Source organism: Vespa crabro, chromosome 23, assembly GCF_910589235.1.
Source record: "Vespa crabro chromosome 23, iyVesCrab1.2, whole genome shotgun sequence".
Lineage (NCBI taxonomy): Eukaryota > Metazoa > Arthropoda > Insecta > Hymenoptera > Vespidae > Vespa > Vespa crabro.
Window position 1 is genome coordinate 3,510,722 of NC_060977.1, and position 18,369 is coordinate 3,529,090.

Genomic DNA, 18,369 nt, shown 5'->3' on the forward strand with positions numbered 1-18,369 from the left:
TAAGCAGCACGTAAATCGTTAAAAGGTTGGTGCGTCAAGGATCAAGGAGATTTGTATGGCGGAATAGAAAGTGGAGTACACATCTCGGGCAACGTGACGGACGCTTAAAGAACTTCATTGTCCCTTGTCGTTGGTCCAGGAGCAAGGTAGAATTTAATAATGTAGAGAGCTGGGCCAGACGTTGGGTACACACTGGGATCGGTACACACTGCTTTCGGGCGTCTTCAATATCTGAGCAGCTCAGAAGGGGTATTGTCTAGGGCGGCAGTACGGTACCAGCTTCGCATGCTTTATGACTACCCGTTACGATGACGACGATGACGAGCATTATGCCGCGTGGATAATGGATCTATACGGGCTGCCGCCATTTACTTATACCGGTACTCGCGATAAAGAAAGCGCAACGTGAATCCAGACGCAAACTAAGGTTACTTTCACCTTTCATCCTGATTGAATTATAATCGCTGAATCAGATAGGAAATTTTACTCTTAGCACTTCCTATCTAAGATTTCTAAGCTCGATGCTTATTAAACTATTGTATAAGAAATAGAGAGAAAGAAAGAAAAAGAAAGAGGGAGAGAGAGAGAGATTGGATTCGATTGTAAATCCTCTTAAATAGAATTTGATCGTACAAATTACAAAAGAAAATGCAAATAAATTTGAATGATTCCAACGACACAATGTAGTTTTAAATTTCTTCTTGTATTATCAAACGAACTATACGAATATTATATCATTAATTCTTCGTTCTTACGGTTTATACGTTATAGCAACTAATTTTCTCATTTGAAATGTTACTTTAATTTCTTGAAGAAAAATGAAGGATGTTCGTGGAAATGGTGGTATAGGAAAAGGTGGTGGTAATGGGGAAGGAAGGAAGAGGGAGTAAAGGAACGCGTTCTCGTTCTCGACGTCGGGGCATCCACAATGCGGGCGTCGACGGACCGACGACTACGACGACGAAGACGACGACGACGATGACTACGACGACGACGACGACGACGACGACGACGACGACGAGTCCTATTTCAATTCCAGCAAGTTAATTGGAATTGTTTGCCGCAGACACCGCGAGAGCCGCTTGGTCTCGCACCGTACTGAATCCTATCCGGCAGTCCCTTTCCTCGCTTCTCACTCCTCAGTGAGGGCTTCAACACGAAGCTCACACCGGCGTGTCGTAGCTATACAAACCATAGGGAAGGAGGAGGACATCTTCTTGAGTAGAATTAATTCCTGCTGCCATCCTTGGAGGCGCGCCCAACTGAACCTTCTCTTCGAGATTCGAGACTCGAATGATCTCATCTAAACAACCAACCTCCTCGAACGTTCCAAATACATACTACGAGACTTTTACGTAAAATTTAATTTGATATATATATATATGTGTGTGTGTGTGTGTGCGTTCAAACTATCAGATCAACTTATAGAAACTTTTGAAGTATTTTAATTTACATCGAGGTAACATACATATGTAATAAATTTAGCACATTTCTCTCATTATAATCATTAATAGCGGAATTGATCAGATCATTTAATTATTGTTATTTAACAAATTTTATTTTTCTATATTTCCCACGAATTCCTTGATTTATCCGAGTTCTTCAATAATGTTCGATATAAAGTTTTTAAAAAACTCGATTGTGTAGAGACGATTTCAAGATTTCAAGACAGATTCCTTCATCTCAATAAAAAGTCATCATTGAAGTCCAAAATGTTATCTTTCATCGCGTTAGAACGGTAACTGAAAATAAAAGAAAAAAAAAAAAAAAAAGAAAAAAAGAAAGAAAGAAAAAAGATCGAGATTAAAGTAAGTTTATTATAGCCCGATGAAAGCAAATATTATATAGCTTTCTAAGTTAATTAATTTCTTTACAAGTAACATTTTTAGCTCATTACTTGCTGTAAGATATTTGATACTTTATCATTAATCATATCATTTTAATATTATTGTGATTTTTCTATCGTTTTATTTTTCTAAATTTTGACGATTACCTTTTTCTATCTTTCTTTCTTCCTTTCTTTCTTTTAATTATTCATTCAAGCTCTTCGGTAAGATAAAAGTAAAGATTTCTAACGAATTCGATCGCAAAGACAATTTCAAGGCCAGATTCCTTCGCCCAATAAAAATGCCGTTGAAGTCCAGCGTTATCTTCCATCGAATTGCAAAGATCCCCGAACGATCGAGATCTTAGATAGTTTATTAGTTTACCGAAACTTTTCGAATATCTTAATTTCTGTCGAAGTAAAATATGCAATTCGTTTCTCGGTATAATCTTTAATATTCGGCTTATCATACCGGTTAAACCACCGGTAGCAATGCACGCATCTGGCACAACAAATGGTGGCATGGTTTTCCAAAATCTTTCGACTATCTCATTCCAATAATCAACGTCTAATCCATTTTCCTTTAGCATGTTAATAAAATTACATACTTGCGGTAAACATTCCAATTCCGATAAAATGAATCGTTTTTGATCATTGATAAAATTCACCGTCTCGTTTAATTGAGGATCGTATTGAACGTAATTCTCGATAATCATTTGGATCTCGACGAGTGGAAGGAATCCCAATATGTCTCTGAAATCTTCTTCGAGAGAGCTATTATCACGTAGCATTGATAAATTTGATAAATCCATATCCGTAATTAAAGTTCTTAAGTTGTAAGCAAGTAAACCAAAAAAAACCGCAGACATAACTGCGGCCACACCCATTATTATTACTGATTCATTCATTTTATTTTATGTATCTATGTTCTGTGTATGTATATATATGTGTACATATATATACATATATATATATATATATATGTATATATATACTTTCAGATTATAATACATATATGGTCTTCTTAATTGATTCGTTATTACTCATTGTATGTATAAAAAAATAATCGATGATCTTTCTAATAGTTTTGTATATTTTTATAAATATTTATACTGAAATACGATAAAGTATAAGAATTCGATCAAAGTGAAAGACGTTCCAAAAAAAAAAAAAATATATATATATATATATATATATATACCTACCTTTGATTGTGGAGATTTAAAATTCATTGAAGTATTTAGACAAGAGATATATAAATTTCTTGAAAATCAAACGGATCGTAGAACAATCGAATGGAACTTTTCGGATATATTAAATGAATCATGTTGTTTGGAGTTGTCACGAAATCACGATATCACAAATTATCCGTCGGGATTTATGCCTTCGTGAGCTCTCATTATTTTAGAGTTCTTTGATCAAGTTGAAATACGATGCCAGAGGGGAAATATTTATGATAAGGATAAAGGATTTGTGTGACTAATGCTTGGACACGGAAATATTTAATAGGTTCCCCATTTTTAGAATTCACTAACCTACAAATTCGATGCTGTAGATTGAAGTGAGTTAATGAAACTATCTAATCTAGTGTATATCGTCGATTTGCATTGTTTCGTTGTTTCTAATCTAGCCTGAAATTGTCACAATGTGTAAATCTACTATAAATTTATCATCGATCTTATACAAAGTAACAATGCTCTTAACACGAAAATTCATTATTAACTGTAGAACTATCAAGACTATTAAAATAATAGATCCCTATTAAAATAATAGATCAAATTTATTGTTTTAATCGCTTAGTGAAATTGTAATTTTTAAAACAAACAAATCTTAACTAAAGAAGTTATAAACTATTTTATAGTTTATTTTTATTATTCGTATATAATATACAATGAGTAATTTGTTTGTTTTAAATACTTTACAAATTAACAGATATGATAAAAACTGAATCAATGGTTCTAACGTTAATTTTTAGCAACTATCAGAATCAGAGTTTATAAAAACGATAAAAGGGATTGGGATTTAATTGTGAATTTATTAATTAACAATTTTTAAATGCTCTGTATTTTTATTAATTCTTAATTAAAAGTGACCAAAAATATACTTTTACTTGTATTACAAGAAATGGATATTTAATGTATATATATATAACGGAACAGTTTTATTCTAAATGAATAAAACTATTGAATGAAAAATCTATTGCATAATTTATGATTCGAAGCCAAAGATATGTTTCAGAAGATCTTCATACGCAAGACAATCAATACCAACTAGTCCCAAATATTTTATAATTTCTTGCATTGGTTTTTTCTCCTTAAGGTCCTTGCGGATATCAGAGAATTTTTTGTCAGATACATAAGAAACGAATTTGCTGAAGGTCTCCGATTCCTTTAGTTTCCTTCTGTGAAGTTCCTTCAATTCCTCTACAGGAAGGATTGCAATAATTTCTTTGAAAAGACCTTTAAATCCACCTTCAAAATTGTCTTCCTTCTTAAATAGTTCATACAATGGTTTGGGCGGTACATAATCTTCCATTCCATACATTAAATGAAATATTTTAATTCGTCTTTTTATGTCAAATCCCGATTCTTGAAGATAGAGAACATATCTATGATATTCTGGTAATGCCTCTACAGCATATACCAAACTATGGAAATGATTATGATATAGATAAGTATATCCATTTATTATTTGAGGATCATTCTTGTATCTTTCCAAAATTGCACCTAGTTTGTCGAGAGGTATGAGTTTTGTGAAATCTGAGAGTTCTTTATCCAAAGATGGCGTATAATTGCCATTAAACATATCGTAAGAGTTTTCATTAAATATGTTCGATCTATTGCCATTCAATAAATTTGTACGATTGCCATTAAATGGTACGGCAGAAACTCCAACGACAATTAAAGCCGTGAAGAACGTCAAAACGTACTTCATCTATGAACAATCAAACAATAATGATAACAATTAAAATTTAATTTGTAAAATATAGTAATTGATTATACTTACGATTGATAAAATTTTTGTTCGAAGCAATACGCAATAGTTTATATCGCACGATGGAAAACTCAAATATACCGTAACTCTCGCAAAGCAGATGTTTATATACATACTATTCTGATTAAGAGTTATTCAAAAGAAATAATTTTTAGAAAAATTCTATGATAGTTTATCTTACGATAAGATGTAATTACATAAAATAATAATAATAATTTCGTTGATTGCTTAAGATCTTACGGATGATATAATTAATTATAGTTATATCGGTAATATTATCAAACGTTTTTTCTTCCGTCGAAAGAAATATATTATAGATTAAGTATTTTTTAATACTAATAAATAAATGTTAGTTTCCTTTCTAGATGCGTAAATTTTTATTGAAAACATTTGCGTCATAGAAAAAACATGTCGTTTATCTTTTATCAATATTTTTTACGAATAAAATTTAAGTGGTATGTGTACTGGAAGTTCGAAAGGTATATCGAAAAAATATTCGCTTATTAGATTAAAAAAAAACAAATATAAAAATAGAATAAATCAACAATGTATTGATAAATAACATACGTTCATCTATACCTAAAAACTATTATTATTTTTGGGATAATGAATGAAGAAAGGAAATTCCATTGTTATATATTATTAATTTTTTATATCGATTATTTTATTTAAGATAACGATTGTATTTAATTCTAAACATGAAAAATGTCATATCCGAAATTATATTAATTATAATAATATTTGATTTATTTCTGAATTCCAAGCAGTTGGTACTTGAAATTTTCAATTGCTTGAATATCAAGGCCAGCTGCGTTCGATTTTTCTTTTAATTTTATATATTCATTCTTGCTGTTCGAAACATTTTTGGATTGAACAAATTTTTCCGAACGAATGTAAGAATTGAATTTGTAAAAGGATGCCGATTTCATGAATTTTTTTTTTGGTGGATTTATTGAACTTTACCAATCTATATATTTATTTCACAGTTTATATTTATCTTTGGAAATATAACGAATAATTTATTTGTTTAAATACTTAATAAATTGATTGATATGATTATAACTGAATCGATAGTTCTAACATTATTTTAGCAATTATCAGAATCAGGGTTTATAAAAACGATAAAATGGATTTAATTGTAAATTGTAGGATTGATTAATTAAAAACTTTTAAATGGTTACTTTTTTATTATTTTTGAAATATATGAATATATGTTTAGTTGCATTACAAGAAATATATATTCATTATATATATATATGCCGAAATAGATTTAGTAGGAATGTTTTGGTCATGATTTATGATCTGATGCCAACTACACGAAGTTGAAGATCCAAAACCGCCATATAATTAATACCAATCATTTTTAATGCTCCTAACATTTCTTTCGTTGGTTCTTTGTCAATAAGTTCCTTCCATATCTTATGTAATTTTTCGCTTTGAATATAAGAAACGAATTTAGCAAAGGCCTTCGATTCCTTGAGTTTCTTTTCGTGAAGTTCTTTGATTTCCTTTACAGGAAGAATTGCAACAATTTCGTTGACAAAACCATTCAATCCACCTTCGTTGTTTTTGTCGTTTTTCTTAAATACTTCATTCGATGGATTGGGTGGTACATAATCTTTCATTCCAAGAATCGAATGTATCCATTGAATTTCTCTAATTTTATCGTATCCCGATTTTTGAATATAGAGAACATATTTCTGATGTTCCGGTAAGGCTTCGACAGCATATACCAAGTTGTGGAATTCTTCTCTCGTTACATATTCATGTTGCTTTATTAACTGAGAATCATTCACATATTTTTTTGCAATTTCATTTAGTTTGTCTTGAGGTATGAGTCGTGCGAAATCAAGAAGATCTTTGTCCAAAGGATTTTCTTCCTTATTATTGCCATTAAATATACCCAAAAGATTGTCGATAAATGTATCTGATCTATTGCCATTCAATAAATCCGTACGATCGCCATTAAGTGGTATGGCAGAAACTCCAACGACAATTAAAGTCGCGAAGAACGTAAAAACGTACTTCATCTATTTAAAAAAAAACCAAACAAAAGTGATAACAAAAAAAAATTTAATTGTTGATATATAACAATCGATTATACTTACAGTTGTTGAAATTATTTTTCGGAACGGTACACAGTAGTTTATATCGCACGATGATAAACTCGAATGTACCGTAATCCTCACAAAGCAGATATTTATACACAAATTTATCGTGATTAAGAATTATTTATAAAAAAGAATACTTTTTATAAAAATTGTACGATAGTTTATCTAATGATAAGATATAAATATGTATATGCATATATATGTATGTTTCAGGCTATTTAGTTAAATGTGTATATGTATGTGAAATATAGCGATCGACAATTGAACGAAGAGATGGAAGGTTCCATAGTAATTAGTTATGTGTTCGTGTGTTTGTGAGAAATATGCTGATAGAAGATTCTAGAACTAATAAGTAGTGTGTGTGTGTGTAAGTAAGTCGATCGGTAATCAGAGATAGAGCATGATTTGTCTCTGCAAGATACGTGTGTATATAGAAAGAAAAGAAGAGCTGAGTATTAATACGGTGAACAGCATGTGATATTGTTTTTTAATGTTTTCACATCTATTAAATATAATTTTAATATTTAATTAGAATTCGAGTACAATGCTGATTTCCTCAATATGACGACTGTCTATCAATAGGGTTAAATTAACATACCAACAACAATAATAATATTTTTCCACATTAATAAATAATAATAATAATATATATATATATATTGTAGATTACGCATTGTTCAATATAATTAAATAAGGAATAATATTTCTTTCTAGATACGATTATATAGATTTCTATCGAAAACATTTACGTCATAGAAGAAACATGTCGTTTATCTTTAATCTATATTGTTTACAAATACAATTTAAGTGGTATGTGTACTGGAAGTTCGAAAGGTATATCGAAAAAATATTCGCTTATTAGATAAAAAAAAAAAAAAATATATATAAAAATAGAATAAATCAACAATGTATTGATAAATAACATAAGTTCATCTATACCTAAGAACTATTATTATTTTTGGGATAATGAATGAAGAAAGGAAATTCCATTGTTATATATTATTAATTTTTGATATCGATTATTTTATTTAAAATAACGATTGTATTTAATACTAAACATGAAAAATGTCATATCCGATATTATGTTAATTATAATAATATTTGATTTATTTCTGAATTCCAAGCAGTTGGTACTTGAAATTTTCAATTGCTTGAATATCAAGGCCAGCTGCGTTCGATCTTTCTTTTAATTCTTTATATTCATTCTTGCTGTTCAAAGCATTCTCGAGTTGAACATATTTTTCCGAAAGAATATAAGAATTGAATTTCGCGAAGGCCGATGATTTTACGAGTTTCTGTTGGTGAAGTTCCTGGATTTTTTCTTTAGGAAGTATTGCGACAATTTCATTTATGAAACCATTTAAACCACCATATCCAGCTTCAACCATTAGATTCGATGGTTGAGGTGGCACGTAATCTTTCATTTTCAGAAGTAAATGGATCGTCTTCATTTCTCTTATCTTGTTATAACCGGCTTCTTGAAGGTATAGAACGAACTTCTTATATTCCTGCAAATCTTCTACGGCATAAAGCAACCGATGGAATTCATCGCTCGTGGCATATTTCATCGTAGCTGCTATTTCAGGATCAGACCTATATTTTTCTGCTATTTTTAATATTTGGTCTACAGGCATAATATTATAAAAGTCTATTATATCGTGATCCAATTCATTCATACTCCAATCATTATTAAGAGGATAGGCGGACACTCCAATTAAGATCAATGATGCGAGAAACGTTAGATGGTACTTCATCTGCAAAGAATAAACAAATATTATTAAGATATAATGAACTAACTAATTATTTCAATGAAACAGAAGGGCAAATTAATTCCACTAATTTAAAAAAAGTGTGGAATTAACCCTATGTAATGTATACTGTTATTGTTGAAATTTTTAGAAAAAAGAAATATATATATATATATATATATATATATAGTTACAATTATATGCTTTGAAGATTTAAAAAAATATATTGAATGATATACCTTAGCAAAATTCTATTTCTTCTGATGAGAAGCCAATATACATGAAAATATTATACTTTCAAATTGTCCGTAAATGATTGAGATTATATATTAATAACTTTTACACTTCGTCAAATACGAATACATCTTCCATGCAAAATGCCGTGGTTTATATATCAAAAATCGGCCTTGATATTCAAGTAATTTTAAGAATAATGTAGATTGACTTATTTTTCGATAAGATAAAGTTATATAAGAAATTTTTGATCGATAATACCTAAAAATGTGAAAGGAAAAGATCACAACACAACGTTATCTGATAAAAAATTGCAAACTTTATTGGTTTTGGTTTCCTAGGAAAGAATAAGTAAAAAATCGAATCATTAAATGTATCAGCCGGGTCGTATAGATCTTAGATCGTCAAGATTCTCTAATAGTTTTTAACATGAGAAAATTAAACGATGCAAAATATAATATCAAATTGATCATTTCCATATAGGTTTCTAATAGTTCTATAACTCAATACAGATGGGACAAATTTCTTTAATAAATTCTTTGAGTTTTTCGAGATCAAGACCAGATTGCTTGGCTACGGTGATCATATGTTTCACACGGGGGTCCTTATAGACAGCATCATAAAGTTCCTTGAATTCGGAAGAATTGAAATGATCCATGAGTTCTTTGAAGGCCGGAGAGGTTTCGAGTTTTTGACGGTAAAGAGCCTTGATTTGGTCTTTGGGAATTAATTTCTTAACATCTTCAACGAGACCCTTGTATCCACCGGTAAGAGCATATTCAGAAAAATCCTTTGGTGGTTTCAATTCAGGAAGATCAAGCCATTTATGGATAAGGTTTACATAGTAATAAATGTCGACACCAGCTCTATATATGTAGTTCAACAGGTTGATATACTCAGGCATGGCATCGACTTCTTGAACCAATGATTTGAACTCCGTGGAATGCGCGTATGCCACACCTTTCTGTACTTCAGCATCTTCGGCGACATATTGCAAAACAAGCTTCTTGATTTTGTCGACAGGTACCAAATTTACGAACTCTTGTAAATCCTTTTTAAGTTCGCTATTGTCATAGTTAGGTACTACCCAGGCATTGGCCACAGCCAAAATGGCAACCAAAACTACTGCCAATTTCATCTATAAAATAAATAAGAGAATTCAATTGAAATTCACAATTCAAAATTTTGTCTTGGTGGATAACAATATTTTATTTCAAAATAATTATGGTAAGTTTATGAACATATTTATAGGAATCTGATTTAATAATTACAACGATAGAAAGAATCTTATTCCATTCTTGTTAAATATAGTAATATATATATATATATATATATATATATATATATTTATAATATTACAATTGTATGTTTTGAAGATTTAAATAAATATACCGAATGATAAGGCTTAACAAAATTCTATTTGTTATAATGAGAAATATATATATATATATATATATATATATATAAATATTATACTTACGATTGCTAATAAATGATAGAGGTTCTATCTTTTAGTAGCTTCTGCACTTTGCCAAATCTGAATACATGGTGAGTGCAAAATGCCGTGGTTTATATATTCAAAATTGGCCTTGATATTTATGTAATTTCAAGAACAATGTCGATTAACCTATTTTTCGATAAGATAAAGTTATATAAGAAATTTTCAATCGATAATGCCGGTACATGCCGGAAAGGAAAAGTTCATAAAACAATGTTATCTGATAAAAAATTGAATAATTTATTGGTCTTAATTTCTTGGAGAACAATAAGTAAAAGATCGAATCATTAAATCCATTAACTGTTTCGTATCGATCCTGGATCGACAAGATTCTCTAAAGATTATAATATAAGAAAATTATACAATGTAGGATATAATATCAAATTAATTCTTTCCATATACAGATTTTTGATAATAATAAGCCGGGACGATAATATCAAGAATGATATAAAAGAATTTTCTTGTTTGTTGGAAATCAAGATCAACTTGATTGGCCTTGTTATGTGTTAATGTAATGTATTAAAAATGGGGGGTTAGAATAGATGGTGTTAACAACTTTTTAGAAATTGGAAGAATATATTCGATGAAATGTTTGAAGATCAAAGACGTTTGAAGTTTTTGATGGTAAAGAGACTTGATTTTGTTTTTGAGAATGAATTACTTAAAATCTACGACGAGGTTCTTGTATACACTGGTAATTCCGTACTCGGAAAATCCTTGTGGTGATGTTAATTTAGAAAACCCGATGTAATCGTGGAGACGGTTTACAAGGTAGTAAATGTCGATAACAGCGTCACATATATGGTTTAACAGCTTGACATATTCAGGTACTGCTTCGACTTGCTGATCCAATGTCTTAAACTGATCGATCTTCACATATGTTAAACCTCTTTATACTTCAGCATTTTTGGTGGCATATTGCTTAAGAAGCTCATCCACTTTATCGACGAGAATCAAATCAATAAACACCTTGTAGATTCTTATGAAACTCGTTTTGCTAAGATATTGGCTGTATCCAAAATGACAATTAAAACTACTTCGAATTCTTTCTATATTTCTTCTGTAGAATAAATAAAAGTATTCAATTGAAATTTAGAATTTAAAATAAAAAAATTCTCCTTATTAGTTCTTTGATCTAATGAAACTTTCGCATTTAATAAATTCCATAAGTTTTCAATGAGATAATAGTCAGAACTTTGGGCCAGCCATTCGAGCTATTTAATATTTGATTTTTAAAAAAATATCATAGTTTTCTTGACAACATGTTTGGGATCGTTGTTTTGTTGGGAGACAAATTTTTCCTCAAGATTCATTTTTATCGTTGCCTCTACTAAATTTTCATTCAATATGCTGATATATTTATACTCATTCATTATTCACTTTTTCATATTATATTTATTAATATATTATTTACGTATAGATTTGTAGTATTTTAATTCAACTTCGTACAAATCTTCGATTTATTATTTCTGTGGAAACTTTTAATTGTTTCTGCAATAACGTTTCCACAATATTTCTCAAAGCAATTGTTGGATCTTGTTGAAACTTTTGAATAATTCGACGGTCTTTGTGTACGGTGGTACAACATTTGCGTCCACGACATTTTAAATTTTCCACAGTATTATTCTGCTAGGTAATTTTATAAATTTTTTCCAGATCATTTTTTGAGATCATATATTTCTTATATATTTTCATGCTGTCATACGAAAACTTACTTTATTAGGGCAGTCGGAAACAATTAATCGGCGAATTTGAATAAAAATTTCATAGGTTTTTGATATTCTGAAATCTTTTACAAATAATTTTACTTTTACAAAGTCTGAAATGGTATTGAAAGAATTGTTTGGGAACAGGGCATCTAAGCGTGAAATGTGTCTAATATTTTTATACATTTTTTGTCCCGCGAAAGTATTTAAAACAAGTGTCCACTTCTTTTTGCCTCTCAATAAATAGCCAACAATATCATCAAGTGTGCCTTCCTTACCACACAAATTTAAAAATGACTTTTTTATTGAATAATGTATATACTACAAGAATACATAATATATAAATTTTCAGTATATAACAATCACGTTAATTCGATTAAACTTTATCATTATCTATTTCCTGTACTTATCCACTTATTCTTGTCGCCGACTGTATGTATGTGTGTATGTATATTAACATAGTATTACAATTATATGCTTTGAATGTTCAAAAAAATAACTTCTGCATATTAATAACTTTTGCACTTTTCGAATACATCGTAAAATTCGAATACATGGTAAGTGGAAAATATCATGGTTTACATATTCAAAATTGGCCTCGATAATTAAGTAATTTTAAGAATAATGTAAATTGACCTGTTTTTTAATAAGATAAAGTTATATAAGAAATTTTCGATCGATAATGCCTAAAAATGTGAAAGGAAAAGATCACAAAACAACGTTATCTGATAAAAAATTGCAAACTTTATTGGTTTTCGTTTCCTAGGAAAGAATAAGTAAAAAATCGAATCATTAAATGTATCAGCCGGGTCGTATAGATCTTAGATCGTCAAGATTCTCTAATAGTTTTTAACATGAGAAAATTAAACGATGATAAATATAATATCAAATTAATCATTTCCATATAGATTTCTAATAGTTAGTAGATTCCATATAGGTTTCTAATAATAGAACGAAACACTAATGGGACAAAGTAACACAATCACTCCTGAGAGTTTTTCGAGATCAAGACCAGATTGCTTGGCTACGGTGATCATATGTTGCACACGGGGATCATAGTAGACAGTAAAAAAAAGGTTCTTGAATTCGGGAGAATTGAAATGATCCATGAGTTCTTTGAAGGCCGGAGAGGTTTCGAGTTTTTGACGGTAAAGAACCTTGATTTGGTCTTTGGGAATTAATTTCTGAACATCTTCGATGAGACCATTGTATCCACCGGTGATACCGTATTCGAAAAAGCTCTTTGGTGGTTCCAATTTAGGAACTTGAACGTATCCGAAGATACAGTTTATACACTTGTAAATGTCGACACCAGTTTTATATATGTAGTTCAACAGGTTGATATACTCAGGCATGGCATTGACTTCTCTAAGCATTGATTTGAACTCATTGGACTTCGCATATGCCAAACCTTTCTGTATTTCAGCATCTTCGGCGGCATATTGCAAAACAAGCTTCTTGATTTTGTCGACAGGTACCAAATTTACGAACTCTTGTAAATCCTTTTTAAGTTCGGTATTGTCATAGTTAGGTACTGCCCAGGCATTGGCCACAGCCAAAATGACAACCAAAACTACTGTCAATTTCATCTATAGAATAAATAAGAGTATTCAATTGAAATTCACAATTCAAAATTTTGTCTTGGTGAATAACAATATTTTATTTCAAAATAATTATGGTAAGTTTATGAACATATTTAAAGGGATCTGATTTAATAATTACAACGATAGAAAGAATCCTATTCCATTCTTGTTAAACATAGTAATATATATATATATTTATAATATTACAATTGTATGTTTTGAAGGTATAAATAAATATACCGAATGATAAGGCTTAACAAAATTCTATTTGTTATAATGAGAAATATATATATATATATATATATATATATATATATATATATATATATATATTCTACTTACGATTGCCAATAAATGATAGAGGTTCTATCTTTTATTAGCTTATGCACTTTGACAAATTTGAATACATGGTGAGTGCAAAATGCCGTGGTTTATATATTCAAAATTGGCCTTGATACTTATGTAATTTCAAGAACAATGTCGATTAACCTATTTTTCGATAAGATAAAGTTATATAAGAAATTTTCAATCGATAATGTCTAAAAATATGAAAGGAAAGGATCACAAAATAATGTTATCTGATAAAAAATTGAAAACTTTATTGGTTTTGGTTTCCTAGGGAAGAATGTGTAAAAAATCGAATCATTAAATGTATCAGCCGGGTCGTATCGATCTTAGATCGTCAAGATTCTCTAATAGTTTTTAACATGAGAAAATTAAACGATGCAAAATATAATATCAAATTGATCATTTCCATATAGGTTTCTAATAGTTCTATAACTCAATACAGATGGGACAAATAACGTGAAAAACTTCTTTGAGTTTTTCAAGATCAAGACCAGATTGCTTGGCTACAACGACCATATGTTGAAAACTGGGGTCATTATAGACAGTATCATAAAGTTTCTTGAATTCGGAAGATTTGAAATGATCCATGAGTTCTTTGAAGGCCGGAGATGTTTCGAGTTTTTGATAGTAAAGAGCCTTGATTTGGTCTTTGGGAATTAATTTCTTAACGTCTTCAACGAGACCCTTGTATCCACCGGTGATACCGTATTCGGAGAAGTTATTTGGTGGTGGCAATTCAGGAACTCCAATATAATCGAGGATACGGTTTACATAGTAGTAAATGTCGACACCAGCTCTATATATGTAGTTCAACAGGTTGATATACTCAGGCATGGCATTGACTTTTTTAACCATTGATTTGAATTCCTCGGACTTCGCATATGTCAAACCTTTCTGTACTTCAGCATCTTCGGCGGCATATTGCAAAACAAGCTTCTTGATTTTGTCGACAGGTACCAAATTTACGAACTCTTGTAAATCCTTTTTAAGTTCGGTATTGTCATAGTTAGGTACTGCCCAGGCATTGGCCACAGCCAAAATGGCAACCAAAACTACTGCCAATTTCATCTATAAAATAAATAATAGAATTCAATTGAAATTCACAATTCAAATTTTAGTTTTAATGGATAACAATATTTTCTTTCAAAATAATTTTTGGTAAGTTGATGAACATTTTTAAAGAAATCTAATTTAATAATTACAACGATAGAAAGAATCTTATTCCATTCTTGTTAAATATAGTAATATACATATATATATATATTTATATATATTTATAATATTACAATTGTATGCTTTGAAGGTTTAAAAAAATATACCGAATGATATGGCTTAACAAAATTCTATTTGTTATAATGAGAAACAATTTATATAAAAATGTTATACTTACTATTGCCAATGTATGATTGTGGCTTTTTGTATTACTAGGTTCTGCACCTCGTCAAATTCGAATACATTTTGAACGAAATATTCCGTGGCTTATATATTCAAAATTGGCCTTACGTAATTACAAGAACAATGTGGATTAATCTAATGATAAGATAAAGTTAAAGAATTATCGATCGATAATACCTGAAAATGTGAAAGGTAAAGATCATAAAACTATATTATCTGATAAAAAATTGAATATTATATTGATCTTAATTTCTTGGGAAACAATAAGTAAAAAATAGAATCATTAGATATATTAACTGTTTTCGTATCGATCTTAGATCATCAAGATTTTCTAATAGATTTTAGCATGAGAAAATTAAACGATGCAAGATATAATATCAAATTAATCCTTTCCATATAGATTTTTAATAGTAGTAGAAATTTTTTTACGCGTTCGAAATTAATACCAGATTGCTTGACCCTGTTCACAATGTATTGCACACGGTGGTCATTGTAAACGGTATTATAAAGTTTCTTAAATTCGAGAGAAGTGAGATGATCCATGAGCTCTTTGAAGGCTAGATAGGTTTAGAGTTTTTGATAGTAAGGAGCTTTGATTTGATTGTTTTCGGGAATTAATTTCTTAACGTCCTCGACGAGACGTTTGTATCCACCGACGATTCCGTATTCGAAAAAGCCTTTTGGTTGTATCAATCTAAAAATTTCCATGTAATCGTGATAATGGTTTAAAAGGTAGTAAATGTCGATATCACTGGCGTATATGTAATTCAACAGGTTGATATAATTAGGTATGACATCGACTTCCTTAACTAATAATTTGAACTCATCGGACTTCACATTTATTAATTATGAATTAGAAATTTTCAATCGATAATATCTAAAAATATGAATTTTCAGATATTCTTATGTTTAAGATTTTATTATGAAGATATGTTAAACCTTTCTTTTTTATATATATATTCAAAATTAGTCTTTATATTTAAGTAATTTTAAAAATAATGTGAATTAACTTATTCTTCGATAAGATAAAGTTATACGAGAAATTTTCGATGGATAATTTCGGTAAATGTAAAAGGAAAAGATCATAGAACTATGTTAATTATTAAAAAATTGAATAATTTATTGATTTTAATTTCTTGCGGAACATTAAGTTACAAGTTGAATCATTCAATTGAAGCCATGCTGTATCAATTTTGAATCGTCAAAATTTTTTAATAGATTTTAACATAAGAAAATTAAACGATACAAGATATAATATCAAATTAAGTCTTTCCATATACAGATGTTTAATAGTAGTCATTCGGAACGGTGATTCCAAGAACGGTTTGAAGAAATTCTTTTACACGTTGGAGATCAAGACCAGCTTGCTTGGCCTTGTTTAGAATGTATTTGAAATGGGGGTTAGCATAGACGGTATTAACAACTTCCTGGAAATCGGGGGAAGAGAGATGTTCGATGAATTGTTTGAAGGCCGGAGAGGTTTGGAGTTTTTGATGATAAAGAGCCTTGATTTTTTCTTTGGGAATGAGTGGCTTGACGTCTTCGATGAGACCTTTGTATCCACCGGTGATTTTATACTCGGAAAAGCTTTTTGGTGGTGTCAATTCTGGAAGTCCAAGGTATTTGTGTAGACGATTTACAAGGTAATAAGAGTCGACACCAGCTTCATATATGCAATTCAATAGCTTAATATATTCAGGTATGGCCTCGACTTCTTGAACCAATTCTTTGAACTCTTCGGTCTTCGTATATGCCACACCTCTCTTTACTTCAGCATCTTCGGCCATATATTGCTTAACAAGCTCGATCACTTTATCGACAGGAATCAAATCTACAAACTCTTGTAGATCCTTGTAAAGCTCACCTTTGCCAAGATTAGGTACTGTCCAGGCATTGGCCGTAGCCAAAATTGCAACAAGAGCTATTGTGAATTTCATCTATAGAATAAATAAGAGTATTCAATTGAAATTCACAATTCAAAATTTTGTCTTGGTGGATGACAATATTTTATTTCGACATAATTATGGTATGTTGATGAATAATATTTAAAGAAATCTGATTTAATAATTACACCGGGAGAAAGAATCTTATTCCATTCTATATTAAATAATAATATATATATATATATATATTATTATTTAATATTACAATTATATGCCTTAAAGATTTAAAAAAATATATCGAATGTCTTAACAAAATTCTATTTGTTATAATATATATAAATATTATACTTACGATTGCCAATAAATGATAGAGGTTCTATCTATTAGTAGCTTCTGCAGTTTGTCAAATTCGAATACATCGTGAATGAAAAATGCCGTGGTTTATATATTCAAAATTGATCTTGATATTTAAGTAATTTCAAGAATAATGCAGATAAATCTTATTTTCGATAAGATAAAATTATATGAGTAATTTTCGATCGATAATTCCTATAAATGTGAAGGGAGAAGATCATAAAACAACATTATTTATTAAAAAATTGAATAATTTATTGGTTTTAGTTTCTTGGGGAATATTAAGTAACAAATCGAATTATTAGATCTATTAGGTGGGTTGTATCGATTTTGGATCATTAAGATTCTCTGATAGATTTTAACATAGGAAAATTAAAGGATACAAGATATAATATCAAATTAATCCTTTCTATATAGATTTTTAATAGTAGAAGAGTAGAAAGTCGATTCTTGTATCCACCAGTGATACCGTACTCGGAAAAGCCTTGTGGTGGTATCAATTTAGGAATTTTCATGTAATCGTGAAGGTTTACAAGATAGTAACTGTCGACACCAGTGCCATATATATAGTTCAACAGGTTGATATAATCAGGCATGGCATCGACTTGTTTAACAAATGATTTGAACTCATTGGACTTCAGATATGTCAAACCTCTTTGTATTTCAGCATCTTCGGTGGCATATTGCAGA

At 29.9% G+C, this 18,369-nt stretch overlaps 5 protein-coding genes across 5 annotated transcripts; all 5 read right to left on the reverse strand.

The window, feature by feature from the left end:
* Positions 1–1,999: 1,999 nt before the first annotated feature.
* LOC124431973 lies at positions 2,000–2,733 on the reverse strand. The gene has a single exon (XM_046980412.1). The coding sequence runs from the start codon at positions 2,731–2,733 to the stop codon at positions 2,035–2,037; it is 699 nt and encodes a 232-aa protein (XP_046836368.1). The 3' UTR covers positions 2,000–2,034.
* Positions 2,734–3,873: 1,140 nt separating this feature from the next.
* On the reverse strand, positions 3,874–4,948 carry LOC124431970. Its single transcript, XM_046980408.1, has 2 exons — positions 4,832–4,948; positions 3,874–4,759 (listed from the first exon to the last, which is right to left on the reverse strand). Exons 1-2 carry the CDS (start codon positions 4,931–4,933, stop codon positions 4,034–4,036), a joined length of 828 nt encoding a protein of 275 aa, XP_046836364.1. The 5' UTR covers positions 4,934–4,948; the 3' UTR covers positions 3,874–4,033.
* A 508-nt stretch (positions 4,949–5,456) lies between these two features.
* Positions 5,457–10,472, reverse strand: LOC124431954. The gene is made up of 5 exons (XM_046980381.1): positions 10,393–10,472; positions 9,412–10,050; positions 8,040–8,684; positions 6,928–7,026; positions 5,457–6,849 (listed from the first exon to the last, which is right to left on the reverse strand). The coding sequence occupies exons 2-5, from the start codon at positions 10,048–10,050 to the stop codon at positions 6,115–6,117; spliced, it is 2,118 nt and encodes a 705-aa protein (XP_046836337.1). The 5' UTR covers positions 10,393–10,472; the 3' UTR covers positions 5,457–6,114.
* Positions 10,473–11,301: 829 nt separating this feature from the next.
* LOC124431955 lies at positions 11,302–14,124 on the reverse strand. The gene is made up of 3 exons (XM_046980382.1): positions 14,042–14,124; positions 13,095–13,705; positions 11,302–11,470 (listed from the first exon to the last, which is right to left on the reverse strand). Exons 2-3 carry the CDS (start codon positions 13,703–13,705, stop codon positions 11,302–11,304), a joined length of 780 nt encoding a protein of 259 aa, XP_046836338.1. The 5' UTR covers positions 14,042–14,124.
* A 149-nt stretch (positions 14,125–14,273) lies between these two features.
* LOC124431956 lies at positions 14,274–17,791 on the reverse strand. The gene is made up of 6 exons (XM_046980383.1): positions 17,678–17,791; positions 16,732–17,379; positions 16,084–16,273; positions 15,889–15,999; positions 15,438–15,478; positions 14,274–15,115 (listed from the first exon to the last, which is right to left on the reverse strand). The coding sequence occupies exons 2-6, from the start codon at positions 17,377–17,379 to the stop codon at positions 14,474–14,476; spliced, it is 1,632 nt and encodes a 543-aa protein (XP_046836339.1). The 5' UTR covers positions 17,678–17,791; the 3' UTR covers positions 14,274–14,473.
* Between the last annotated feature and the right edge of the window lie 578 nt (positions 17,792–18,369).

Excerpts from the sequence above, each read along its gene's own strand:
- LOC124431973 (XM_046980412.1), bottom strand. The coding sequence starts at position 2,733 with ATGAATGAATCAGTAATAATAATGGGTGTGGCCGCAGTTATGTCTGCG.
- LOC124431954 (XM_046980381.1), bottom strand. The coding sequence starts at position 10,050 with ATGAAATTGGCAGTAGTTTTGGTTGCCATTTTGGCTGTGGCCAATGCC. Across the intron at positions 7,027-8,039 it reads AACTGCTTGGAATTCAGAAA|TGTATAAATATCTGCTTTGT; the intron begins TAAATCAAATAT and ends ACGATAAATTTG. Across the intron at positions 6,850-6,927 it reads GAAAAATAATTTCAACAACT|ATGAAGTACGTTTTTACGTT; the intron begins GTAAGTATAATC and ends TTTTTTAAATAG.
- LOC124431956 (XM_046980383.1), bottom strand. The coding sequence starts at position 17,379 with ATGAAATTCACAATAGCTCTTGTTGCAATTTTGGCTACGGCCAATGCC. Across the intron at positions 16,274-16,731 it reads CCGTTCCGAATGACTACTAT|TCCGATGAGTTCAAATTATT; the intron begins TAAACATCTGTA and ends ATAAATGTGAAG. Across the intron at positions 15,116-15,437 it reads ACAATCATACATTGGCAATA|ATGAAATTGGCAGTAGTTTT; the intron begins GTAAGTATAACA and ends TTTATTTTATAG.
- LOC124431970 (XM_046980408.1), bottom strand. The coding sequence starts at position 4,933 with ATGTATATAAACATCTGCTTTGCGAGAGTTACGGTATATTTGAGTTTT. Across the intron at positions 4,760-4,831 it reads GAACAAAAATTTTATCAATC|ATGAAGTACGTTTTGACGTT; the intron begins GTAAGTATAATC and ends GATTGTTCATAG.
- LOC124431955 (XM_046980382.1), bottom strand. The coding sequence starts at position 13,705 with ATGAAATTGACAGTAGTTTTGGTTGTCATTTTGGCTGTGGCCAATGCC. Across the intron at positions 11,471-13,094 it reads AAACTCTCAGGAGTGATTGT|AAGAAATATAGAAAGAATTC; the intron begins GTTACTTTGTCC and ends TTTATTCTACAG.